The sequence below is a fragment of the Apis laboriosa genome, unplaced genomic scaffold, assembly GCF_014066325.1.
Source record: "Apis laboriosa isolate Shangri-la unplaced genomic scaffold, ASM1406632v1 scaffold5213_cov150, whole genome shotgun sequence".
Taxonomy (NCBI): domain Eukaryota; kingdom Metazoa; phylum Arthropoda; class Insecta; order Hymenoptera; family Apidae; genus Apis; species Apis laboriosa.
This window is the reverse complement of record NW_025223582.1, coordinates 1198226-1210874: the sequence shown is the minus strand read 5'-3', so window position 1 is coordinate 1210874 and position 12649 is coordinate 1198226. Positions and strand designations below refer to the sequence as shown.

At 20.6% G+C, this 12649-nt stretch overlaps 4 protein-coding genes across 4 annotated transcripts; 2 read left to right on the top strand and 2 right to left on the bottom strand.

The window, feature by feature from the left end:
• The first annotated feature begins 2 nt into the window (after nt 1-2).
• Nucleotides 3-1124, top strand: LOC122717510 (protein ATP6V1FNB-like). Its single transcript, XM_043941647.1, has 3 exons — nt 3-408; nt 489-640; nt 794-1124. Exons 1-3 carry the CDS (start codon nt 220-222, stop codon nt 1014-1016), a joined length of 564 nt encoding a protein of 187 aa, XP_043797582.1. The 5' UTR covers nt 3-219; the 3' UTR covers nt 1017-1124.
• A 510-nt stretch (nt 1125-1634) lies between these two features.
• Nucleotides 1635-5665, bottom strand: LOC122717492 (the record flags this gene model as incomplete). Its single annotated transcript, XM_043941607.1, has 6 exons — nt 5650-5665; nt 4149-4418; nt 3871-4073; nt 2206-2408; nt 1964-2141; nt 1635-1892 (listed from the first exon to the last, which is right to left on the bottom strand). Coding segments are annotated over exons 1-6 (1128 nt in total), but the record flags the coding sequence as incomplete, so codon positions are not given.
• Nucleotides 5666-5750: 85 nt separating this feature from the next.
• Nucleotides 5751-9453, top strand: LOC122717469 (ATP-dependent RNA helicase SUV3 homolog, mitochondrial). Its single transcript, XM_043941560.1, has 15 exons — nt 5751-5824; nt 5932-6170; nt 6248-6470; nt 6542-6710; nt 6803-6914; nt 7016-7146; nt 7235-7548; nt 7653-7794; nt 7885-8043; nt 8105-8284; nt 8364-8512; nt 8589-8710; nt 8785-8841; nt 8918-9021; nt 9138-9453. The coding sequence occupies exons 1-15, from the start codon at nt 5751-5753 to the stop codon at nt 9201-9203; spliced, it is 2241 nt and encodes a 746-aa protein (XP_043797495.1). The 3' UTR covers nt 9204-9453.
• Nucleotides 9442-11624, bottom strand: LOC122717470. The gene is made up of 3 exons (XM_043941561.1): nt 10912-11624; nt 9827-10835; nt 9442-9749 (listed from the first exon to the last, which is right to left on the bottom strand). Exons 1-3 carry the CDS (start codon nt 11128-11130, stop codon nt 9457-9459), a joined length of 1521 nt encoding a protein of 506 aa, XP_043797496.1. The 5' UTR covers nt 11131-11624; the 3' UTR covers nt 9442-9456.
• Nucleotides 11625-12649: the final 1025 nt, after the last annotated feature.

Genomic DNA, 12649 nt, shown 5'->3' with positions numbered 1-12649 from the left:
AATGTAAATAAAATATAAAAAGAGTCATGAAAATATTATTTTTGTCTACTAAATTAATAAAAAAACATTAGAAAATCGCGATAACATATATTCTCATTTCAGAGTTATGCTATGTTGAAAATTCTTTATAAATGTAATTTTTTTTTAAATCAGTGGGCTTATATCCAAATTTTGATTACAATTTTATATAAATTATTGAACACATAATAAAATTAAATCATGACGACCAAAGGAGTCTGTAATACACGTTGTCAAGCATTTCATACTGAAATGATAAAAAAAGAGGAAAACACACGTATTAACTGGTTTTTGAAAAACCAACAGAAATTATTGGATCATTTAGAAAAAGTAACAAAAGTTGAATTGCCGCCGAAATATGAACCAGAGAAAAAACCAAGCATAGGCATTGTATATAATCGTAAATAATATATTACATATATCTATACTAATTTTATAACAAGAATTATATGAGATTTTTTATTTTATAGATACATTTAAAACCCTTACCAAATTGGAGACCTCTCGAACCTGATGGTTCTATCAATATGAATATAATGAAACCAATTGATCCACAAACGAGAGCCATGTTATTTGAAGACGCTCCAAGCTTTATCACCAATGAAAATTATACTTATAAAAGGTTTTGCATATATTAATATTTTGTAGTAAAAGAAAAAAAGATTTCAATAAAAAAATCTGTTATATTTCTTCCTTTATATTATTTTTGATTTCAACTTTTTTTATTGAAGAATATACCAATATTTTTTACTAATATTTTCATTAATTATTTTAGATTAAAAGATCTTCCAGAAAGTCGTTATTACTATCCGGAATGTACAAATTGGATATATGGATGGCATCTATCAGATTATCCACCAATTCCACGAAGTAAAGTTTCACACACATTTGTTATGATGCGTGAATTTTATCATCCAAAAATATCAAGTCTTCATAAAGATCCAGAATGGTATCGTCCTTCAAGAAGATTAACATTTGTATGCGATGAAATTAATTAATTATAAATATAAATATATTTATTAAATAAAATTTTCATCAGTATTAAATAAAAATTTCAATCAGGTATATTTTTTATTAAAGTTTTATAAAAATTATTTATCAGCTATCTTTTTTAAATAATAAAAATTATGATGACCAGTAAAAATTTTATAAATAAATTTATTATATAATTCGTTAATTTTTATTTTTCGATTTATATTATTTTATAAATAATAAAAAATTTTTTTATTATATTAATATTATACATAAATTTATTATATAAAAATATTAATATTGTAAAAATTTTGTGTTTTTATTTTTGATATCATTTATTAGCATATATTTTATATAATAATAAATCTTTTACATTCATATTTTTTTGTTTTTAAAAATAAGTTATGTTTAATTAACGATACTTTACATTTAATACAATTTCAACAATAAAGATATTTCGCTAAACAATTATATGTTTTTCACATTGAAATATTACAAATAAGAATAATTTTTTTTCTTTTATATTTTATAACATTTTATAACATTTTAATATTTTACATTATAATATTTTAAAGAGAAATACTTTCACATATTATATATTTAATTTTATATTTTTCTAAGTTATTCTATTTATCTTCTTCTATTATTCTATTATTCTTTTTATCTTCTTTATCTATGTCTAAATTAATCAAATGTTGTAATTCTGGTGGTAATAAATAATCTGCTTGTCCTGGTATAGCATGAAAAATGAAATTAATGAATTTTTGAAAATGTTTAGTAACATTATAGAGTTTTTCCTCTAACAATTTCTTATTTGTATGACAATTAATAATTTCTTCTTTCATAATATTAATTATATCTCTCAAATGGATTATTAATTCATAAAATTCATCAATTTTTTCCTGCATTAATATATAATTTTTTATAAAATATTTTTTTTAAATAATTAATAAAATTTGAATAATTTTATTACTTCGAAGTATTTATGTATGGCATGTTTTTCTCTATTACTTCGCACTCGCTCTAAGCAAAGAACATAAATTATATCTGTGACACTTTGCATTTCAAATTGACGTTTTTGAATATACATATCTCTATTCGCCTTTTCTTTTAATTCTTGCATTTCGTTTTTAAATTTAATATGTCTCTTCCTGTGTGAATTTTAATTCAAATTAATTATATAAATGCATCATTTACGAATATGCAGATATAAACCTCATGATTTGATTGAAATCAGCGATTATAGTATCCCTTTTAGCACAAAATAATTTTTCAAAATCATTATATAATGATTGTGTAATATGAGTGATTTCTACGCGCATCTTTCGTATCATTTCCTGTGTTATATTCATCCGTTCTTGTATAATTGCTTTTTGAGTATTCTTGGCACATTCTTCAGCTGCTTTAAACCATTCTTTCTAAGAAAAATAATTATCTTTTTTTTTTATAAGTTATAGCTTATCTTTTGTTTTATTAGTATTATATATAAATATATAAGCTTTTATATCTTATAAAATATTTTCTCAAAAATTAATAAAGATATCAATTTCTTTTATTTTTTCAAATTAAATGAAGAAATAATGATAGGGGATCTTTTGATAAACAACAAATTTTTTTTTTTAGCATAAATCATTGTTAGAACGAAAGATAGAAAGCTATCTTAGATTTTTTAAATAGAAAATGGTATTAATTTTTTGTTATTCGAACAATTCTCATCAAATAAAATAATGCTCATTAAAATATTAAAATTACTTAAATTATTTTTTTTTACTTTTATTATAAGCTAAGAATTTGTAGTAAAAATTTATACACGAATGCGAAAAAATCGGAATATTTTATATTATTTCATTACATGTTTAAAATGTAATTATGTAATTTTAATTTTTAAATACTCGTATAGAAAAATTTTTTATCTTATTAGTTTTCTTACAAAAATTTGATACTAATCATTTATTATCAATTTATATCAAAAGACAAATTAAAAAAAATTTAATTAAAAAAAAAAGAAAATTTATAAAAAATGATTTTTTAATACTTTATATGAATTATTCTTTATATTATATGAATATAAATATATATACATATATTTTCTTATTTTCGTATATATTTTTTCAATAGAATCTCATTCAATTATCTGTTTTTAATTTTTATTCGAATTATTTATAAAAATTGAAAAGATTTTTTATATCGTTAATTTTTTTTCGAATTAAATATTATATATATATATATATTTTTTTTCATAAGGCAGTATTTCAATTAGATAACGATTCTCATATAGAACAATCTTGAAGAAAAACAAAGTTATATAATCGTATATTAAACGTTTTTAAAATAAAATTTTTCATTACATGAAATTTTTTGTTTGTATAAGACTTTAATTATAAATGTAAAATTAATATCATGAAATTAAAAAAAAATTATTTGTAATAAATTCAATTATATTAAATTAGTCACGAAATCTTAAATTTTTTTTAATATTGTTAACATATCATTCATATCATTATTTATCTATACGATAAAAACACATCAGCTTATTAGATTTTACAAAAAAAGAAAAAAAATAAAAAAGATTTTTGAAAACATTTTATGTATATGATTATGATTAATATGATTATGTATATGATTATTTTATGTATATATATATGATCAATTGAAACATTATTTCAAATTTAAATAAAATATTATTAAGTTATTTTTTGTTGAAATATGAATATTAATTAAATTATAACAATATATTAATTAAATTCTATTTTTTTTTCTTATACTTAGTATATAGATAGTTATATATTTATAACAAATATTGAAAAATACTCATTTAAAAAACAATAAATTCATGTGAAATTTTATGAAAAATATATAAAAAGTAATGAAAATTATTACTTCGAGCTGTTTTTGTAAATTGACTCGAACAGATTCAAGGAAATTCTGATATTTTTCATGCAATTGTTGTGTTTGCAGATCGGCTTCTCGCCTTTTTTTTGCTTGATATAAATAAAACTTCTCTCGCGATTGCCTTTCTACTTTTTCCCTTAAATTTTCTTCAACTTCCTTTTTTAAATTTTCTAAGAGAGCTTCACCTAACTCTATTAATTTTATTTAAAATATATTTAAATTACTATTTTTATTCGAATTACGTCGCATATATTTAATAATATTACCTAATATATTTTGATGTACAAATGCTTTTATGATTTGATGATCTGTTGGTGGTACATCATTTTTGGTCATTTGATCCTCGGGAGAAATTGAAAAACATGGTTTTGATGTTTTTGATGTTATTAGTACATCTAATAATTTTAATGTATCATGATGAGTATAGTCAAAAAATACTTGTGCCAAGGATGGACCAAGGCAAGTGCGAATTACTGACGATGGTGGAATATCATTGTTCGAACATAATTTTACATTACATTTTACACTTGTTTGATCTGTAAAAATTTTACTTTTTCTATTCACTCAAAGATATAATAAAATAGTAAATAGATATTATTTTGACTTACGCATATTCTTTATATTTAAAATTTGTTACGAAAAATTTATAAAAAATAAATAAATTTTAAGAAAGAATTAACCTTTCCAAAATAATATCTTTAATGACAGATGATTGATCTGAAGAAAGAAACAAAAGAAAGAATAACCATTCTCAAATATAAAAATTTTGACAATAATACATAAGACTTACATTCAAATAATACTTAAAAATTATATTTATAAGAATAAAATTCTATTAAAAGATATAAATTCATATAATACAATTTTTTTTATAAAATTGTATCATTATATATATATATTTATATAAATGAATAATAAATTATATATATAATAAATATAAATATAAAATTGTATTTTTATTTTTTAAAATTTTATTTTAAACTTAAACTTAAATTTTATTTTAAACTATGTTAAACTTTTTAATAAAATTATATCAATTTATTTCAAAATAAAAATTTTGGTTAGTATTAAGACAATTTATAATTTTGAAAATTATTTTTTAGAATTTTTGAATTTTTCAGAATGTAAATAATATACAAATAAAATTCATTTTAATAAATAAAAGAAAGTAATTATAAATAAAAGAAAGAAAACTATTTCAAGTATGACAACTGTTGCACACTAAATGTATTATTATAATTATTACAAGAAAAAAATAAAATCTATGCTAAAACAATGAAACATGTATGTATAATTTTTTACAAAATATTTTCTGCTAAATTAATATGTAGTTTATTAAATTTTTATATATATATATAATAAATTATTACAATTATTGGTAAAAACAAAAATTATTAACTGTGTTGAATAAATTGACATGATGATTTAAATATAATATAAAAAATTATAAATCTTATTTAAAAATCTAAAAAATTATATAAAATTTTAAAGAATTTTAACTATATATTCTAAATCTATGAAAATAAATGTTAATTTAATAGAATTCTAAATTAAAATCTATTGTTTAAAGTTAGAAAAATTAATATTGAAATTTTATTAAAATTTTTTAAATTATATTTTTACTCTTATTGTTACAATTATATAAAAAAATATATAATTTTTGAGAATAATTAACATTATTAATAATTAACACTATTAATAAACTAAAATGAAAAATTTAACATTGACTATACTACTATATATACATTATCATTTCATTTCAATAACAAAGATGTCGCCACATATTTTAACCTTTTTGACACGAGGTTTAAGTTCTTTATATAAAAAATAATTATAGAATATGAAAATAAATAAAATTAGTTTTAACAATGATATCAATTATGTTTATTGTTACAGAACAATTAAAAACACGAAATAATTTTATTGTGTCTTCACTTTTGAGGTGTATATTTTTTTTCTTGTTACATTTGTAATTGTTATAGCATTTACAAAAATTTTAAATTATATTAATTTATATTAACTTATCTAATAAATGTATATGATTTTTAGACAATTATGTTCTAGAAGTAAATTTAGACAAAATATAATAAGAAAACAAAATAACAATTTAAATGTTAAAGAATCTATAAATTCTTTATTTAAACCAGTTCCTGTAAAAGAAAATTCAGATAATGCAATTGGTATTGAATTAACTGGTAATTTAAATAAACGTAAAATTATACAAATTTTATGTGATTTTGCAAGGAAGGAAGAAATTAAAGAATTAACTATAAAATATGGATTAGATGGTAATTTTTATTAATTATATCTTGATTAATTTTCTTAATTTTATATATTTTTTTCTTAATTATCTAATTATTTGTAGAGTTAATTTTTACCTCAGCTATGGCAAATTTTCGAAAACATTGTATAGAATCCGATAATTTACCTACAGATCTTCATATTGTTTTAAGTGATATTATGAATGGTGCAGGAAATATTTTAGATATATATCCTTATTTTTTGGATTATGTAAAAAAAATGTATCCACATATTGAATGTTTAGATGAATTGAAAAAAATCAGTGATTTACGAAATCCATCTAAATGGTAATACTTATAATAATATATTATTAAACTTTAAATATGTATAAGTTAAATTTAATTATTATTATTCTTAGGTATCCTATAGCACGATCTAAAAAGAGAAAAATTATATTTCATGTTGGACCTACAAATAGTGGTAAAACCTATCATGCTTTACAAAGATTTATGTCAGCAAAAAGTGGTGTCTATTGTGGACCATTAAAATTATTAGCTAGTGAAGTTTTTAATAAATGTAATTCTATGGTTAGTATAAAAAATATCATTTAATTACTTTTATTCTAATAAATATTATTTTAATATTATAATATTATTTTAATAAATATAAATAATTTTAGGGTACACCTTGTGATTTAATAACAGGAGAAGAACATAGATATGCAAAAGATGTAACATGTCCTGCTAATCATATTTCATGTTCTGTAGAAATGACAAATATACAAAATGTTTGTAAGTAAATTTGATTTATAATTTTTTATGTAATGTATTTTATTGCTTCATATAATTTTTATCAAATAAATTATTGTAAATTAAATAAATAATTTTTACAGATGAAGTAGCAGTAATTGATGAAATTCAATTAATACGTGATCCAACTAGAGGTTGGGCATGGACAAGAGCTCTTCTTGGTCTTGCTGCAAATGAAATACATTTATGTGGTGAATCTGCTGCTGTACCCATAGTTTGTTTCATAATTTTATTTTATAAATGATTATAATAATATTAAAATATTATTTATTTTTAAAATTTTTACAACATTTTTGTTATAGATACAATCGATATGCTTAACAACAGGTGAATCAGTAGAAATAAAGGAATATAAACGATTGACTCCACTTGAAATAGAAAATTCAGCACTTTATTCTCTAAAAAATATTCAACCAGGAGATTGTATTGTTTGTTTTAGTAGAAACGAAATATTCACTGTTTCAAATGCTATTGAAAAAATGGGACATAAAGTAGCTGTAATATATGGTAGTTTACCACCAGGCACAAAATTAGCGCAAGCTACAAGATTTAATAACCCTCAAGATCCTTGTAATATATTAGTAGCTACTAATGCAATAGGAATGGGTCTTAATTTGTAAGATTATAATTAAAAATTTCAATTTTTCTATAATATCTAACAAGATATTATAGAATTATATTACATTAGAATTATATTAAAAAATATTGATATTTTTTCAGACATATTCGCAGAATTATATTTTATAGTTTAATGCAACCAACTATAAATGAAAAAGGAGAAATAGATATTGATACAATTTCAGTATCATCTGCATTACAAATAGCAGGTCGTGCTGGACGTTATGGAACACAATGGTCTAAAGTAATTTATAATCAGATTTAAATGAATAAAAATAAATAAAATATAATAATATAAAAAGTATAATTTTATTATTAAGTTTCTATGTTACAGGGATTTGTAACAACTTACAAACCTGAAGATTTGTCTTTATTAAAAAATTTATTAGCACAAACTCCGCAAGATATTCAAAAAGCTGGACTTCATCCAACTGCAGATCAAATAGAATTATATTCTTATTATTTACCAAATGCACCATTATCAAATCTCATTGTAATATTTGAATATAATTAATTTATAATTTATTATAATTTTAAAATATTTCTTTTTTCAGAATATTTTTATTGCATTGTCTGAAGTTGACAATTCTTTATATTTTATATGTAATTTAGATGATTTTAAATTTCTTGCTGATATGATACAACATATACCTTTGCCTCTTTCTACGCGATATTTATTTTGTTGTGCACCAGTTAATAGAAAAATACCTTTAACATGCAGTATGTTTCTAAAGGTATAGATTAAAATTATAACAAGATTATAAAACTTTTAAAAATTATAAAAAGATTATAAGATATATATTTTTTATTTAGTATGCTCGACAATGTAGTAAAAATGAGCCAGTAACTATTTTATGGTTATGCCAGCAAATTCAATGGCCTCCCGAAATACCATCGAATCTTATTGAGCTTTTACGTTTAGAAGGTATATTTGATACCCTAGATGTTTATCTTTGGTTAAGGTAAGAATATAATTTTATTATTTTTTATAATTATTTTAAAAAATTAAATTGTAATACAATTTATATTATAATACAGTTACCGGATATCAAATTTATTTCCTGATGGAGATTCAGTTAGGAAATTGCAACATGAATTAGACAAAATTATTGAGAAGGGAATTAAAAAAATAACAAGATTATTTCAAAAGTCGAAAACGGGTATCTGATATTGAATTAATTTTTTTGTTTAAAAATAAACAGGTCAAATAATGTTATTTAATTTTATTAAATAGGTGCTTTGGAAAATAATGAGCAACAACAATCATTTGAAAATTCTGAAACATTAAATGGTAATTTATTGATTATTAAAAACTATTATATATTAAGTTTATTCTTTATATTTTTACAATTATGTTTTATATATAGATAACTATATAAACCAATCAAAAGAAAAATTAAGTAATAGGTTAATATCTCGAGGTCTTTTAACGCCAAAAATGTTAGAACAATTAAGGATAGAATGGTCTATGGTAAGAAAAATTTTTCGTAAAAAAAAATTAAATTTATTTACATTGTTTTTTTTTATAATAATTAATTAAATATTGAATAAATGTGTAAATTTTTATATATTTAATAAATATTTTAGGAACGTTTAAAAAATACGAAGAACAATAAAATTAAATATGAAGATAGACCTAAATTTCGTAAGTGAAAAAGTTGTTTAATGTTAATTAATTATATAATTAAATTAAATAAAATTTATAGAATGATGTAAAGTAATATTAAAATGTAAAGTGACTATTATTCAAATTAAAGAAACAAACAACATTTTTATAATAATTTTACATATATTTTCAAAACAATTTATAATTCTATATAATGTTCTATATAATGTTCTTCACAAGTAATTAAGGTAGAGAATGTAATTAAAAATTGTATTTTTTAAAAATTTTTATTTAAAATTATTATTTGAATACTTTTATAAATTCATATCCATGACCTTGTTTCCTTGTATGTTTGTATTTATGACGTACTGAATGTATTTTCTGATGCTGGTTTTTAAATATTGAAGAATTGTGAGGAAATACAAGATTTTTTGATTTATGCTGTAATGTACGAGACAATGAAATGCATCTTGTGCATCTTGATGAATCGTTATTCACTATTAATGGACATAAAATGTGTCTCCATTTTATACCATCTTTATAAGCAACTATGATACGATTAATATCTTGTAATCTTCCGAAATTATATATACCTAATTTAAAATATAAAAGATATATTTATTATATTATAAATATAAATCAAAGAAAAAAGAAAAAGAAATATAAATACCTTGACAAACAGTTCTTCGATCAAATTCATCAATAAGTTCTTCTATATCTGATAAATTCTGTACTTTTAAATGTTTTCCTTCTCTTATAAGATTGTGAATAAGTGGATTAATTTCTTTATTTATAACAACACAATGCAACATCATATCACTCTTTATAAATACTTGCTTTTCTGTGAAAGGCATACCACTTTTTGTCATTCCCATATATAAATATACTATTGTTGTTGTATGACCTTTTGAAGTTACTAAACATGACCATCCACGTGGTAATAATATTTCAGTACATATTTCAAGTAAATCTTCAAATAACATTTCATTTTCATCAATTTCATTACACATAGAATAATGTTCATCTAACTGATTATAATTTAAATTGTGTACTATTTGATTTTCTATATACATCTTATATACATTCTCCGTTTTAAAATTATCTGGTGATTTCTCTTTAGATGATGTATCTTTTTTCACTGTTTTGTGTTTCCATTCTATTATTTCATGTTCTTCAGAAATATAATTTTTGGAGGAAGACTCTGAACTTTTTTTCTGTATCTTGAAATAGGAATCTCCTTTAGATATTTGACTTTGGTTTTTTCTTTTATCTTCAAAATTTGCGCCTTCCATCAAATTTGTTTCAGAAATGATACAGTTTTCCATTAAGTTTGTTGTTTTATTTTGTTTCAAAGATTCTTTAATTTTAGATCCATTGTAAGATGCATTATTTACATTTGGACTATTTTCCATCAATTCCATTTTATTTAAGGAATTTCTTTTAGAATTATGGATATAATCATTAAAATCACAAGAAAACTGATTCTCATCATTATTTATTTGTAATTCTTCTTCAGTTCTAGGTATAAGAAAATCTGGTTTTTTTTCTTCTATTGTATCTATTTTATCAAATTTATCAATATTACTCTGAGAATCATCATAATTTTCTTGGACATCTTCAGAATGATAATTCCTTTCTGGTACAGCTCCTGGTCTTAATCTGCATTTCTTATATTTAATCTACAAAATAATAGAATTATGCAGTAAAAAGAATAACAGTATTGATATATGATAAATACAAAATAGTTAAACTTACAGTTACAACATGTGGAGGTACACCACTAACCCAATGTGTGATAATATCATCTTTGTGAAAATGTTTACTACAAACATATGTATCGTCGGTAACAGCATAATTTTCAATGGCTATGGCATTTTGCCATTTTTTACGGGTTTCAGGATCTTTTGGTGCTGAGAAAAAGCTATAAGTGTTTCTGTAATTGGTTTCCTTACACAGTACACACTTGCGCGTCATAATTACACTATGAAATGTATTTTTAAATTATTTTATTTGAAATATTTATAAAATTGTTACTACATTTCTACACTTATTTTTATTATAATTCATATTATGCGTATATTGTAATTATTTTAACTTTGAAGATGATACGATGTAAAACAATAAATCATCGAACTGAATTTAGGTTATATTATTGGTATATTAAAATCATCTTGCACATACATACACAGATTGTGTATTTATTTTAAAATTTAAATTAATATTATTTATTATCAATTCTATGCAATTTTTTATTTAATTATATACGTTAAACATGTTTATTCATTAGTTTTCCAGATTATTTTAAAACAACCATTTTATCTGTGTTCAACTATATCATTTAATAAAAAGATTTTCATAGCGATAGGTAGTTTCACAAATTATTCTATAAATGGCGATTTATCACTTTGTACAAAAACATGAGAAACATTAAACAATATAATTTAAAAATAAAGCACTTTTGACGATTATTTATTTACTTTGAGCTTATATTTTTATAAAATTTGTATCGCCCTCTATTGATAGCATCATATGAACTTAAAATATAAAATTTGGTTAAATTTTAATTTTTCAAATCAAATATTTGAATATTTTTTTATATTTTTTGATAGAATTTAACAAATAGATTCGAATTCAGTATTTCAATATCAGGAATCAAAAATTATGAGTAAATAAAGTGAAATATTTTACGGGTAATTTTGATCGACATTATGATTTTATTCATCCAATTAAAAGAATCCATTGATCTTTTAGCTGTTACGTATGTTACGTATACAAGATATTAATATATCTATGGAATATCTTTGGATCAAAGGATTGATTCCAGTGATCAAAACATAAAAATCAGTATATATATATATCAATTGAACTTATTTATTAAGTTAATTGCTTATTTATTAAACAATTTAAATTTGCATTGATAAAAGTGAAACGAAGACACAGATTAGATATAAAACTCTTATATCTAATCCGTGACTTTATCATTGAAGAAGTATAAGACTTATTTCATCTGTGACAGTAAGCATGGAAATTATATTTAATTCAATTACAAAAAGTTGATAAAGTTAATAGATTTTAAAAATAATTTCTTCAATACATCCTTTCAAAAATATTATTCCATGTATTATATGTATATATGTATTATATTAATTTGTATTTAAAAATCTTTTTAGTGTTTACGAATTTTTATTATTTTTATTATTATACGAATAAATGATAGATTCATAAATGAGTTGAATGATTTATGAATTAAATTGAATTATTATGAATTAAAAATTATGCTTATACTTTTTATTAATATTGGTCATAGCTATTATACAATTCAATAAAAATAATATCAATTTATGAGATTTTTTAAAAATCTTTTATCCAAGATCCAAGTATAATACTATTAAAACTAAATTTATTTATATGTATTACTGGTATATAATTATTAAAATCATATAGATATGTGTTCCTTGCTTTTTTTTTTCACTGGTCAATTATTAATCAGATA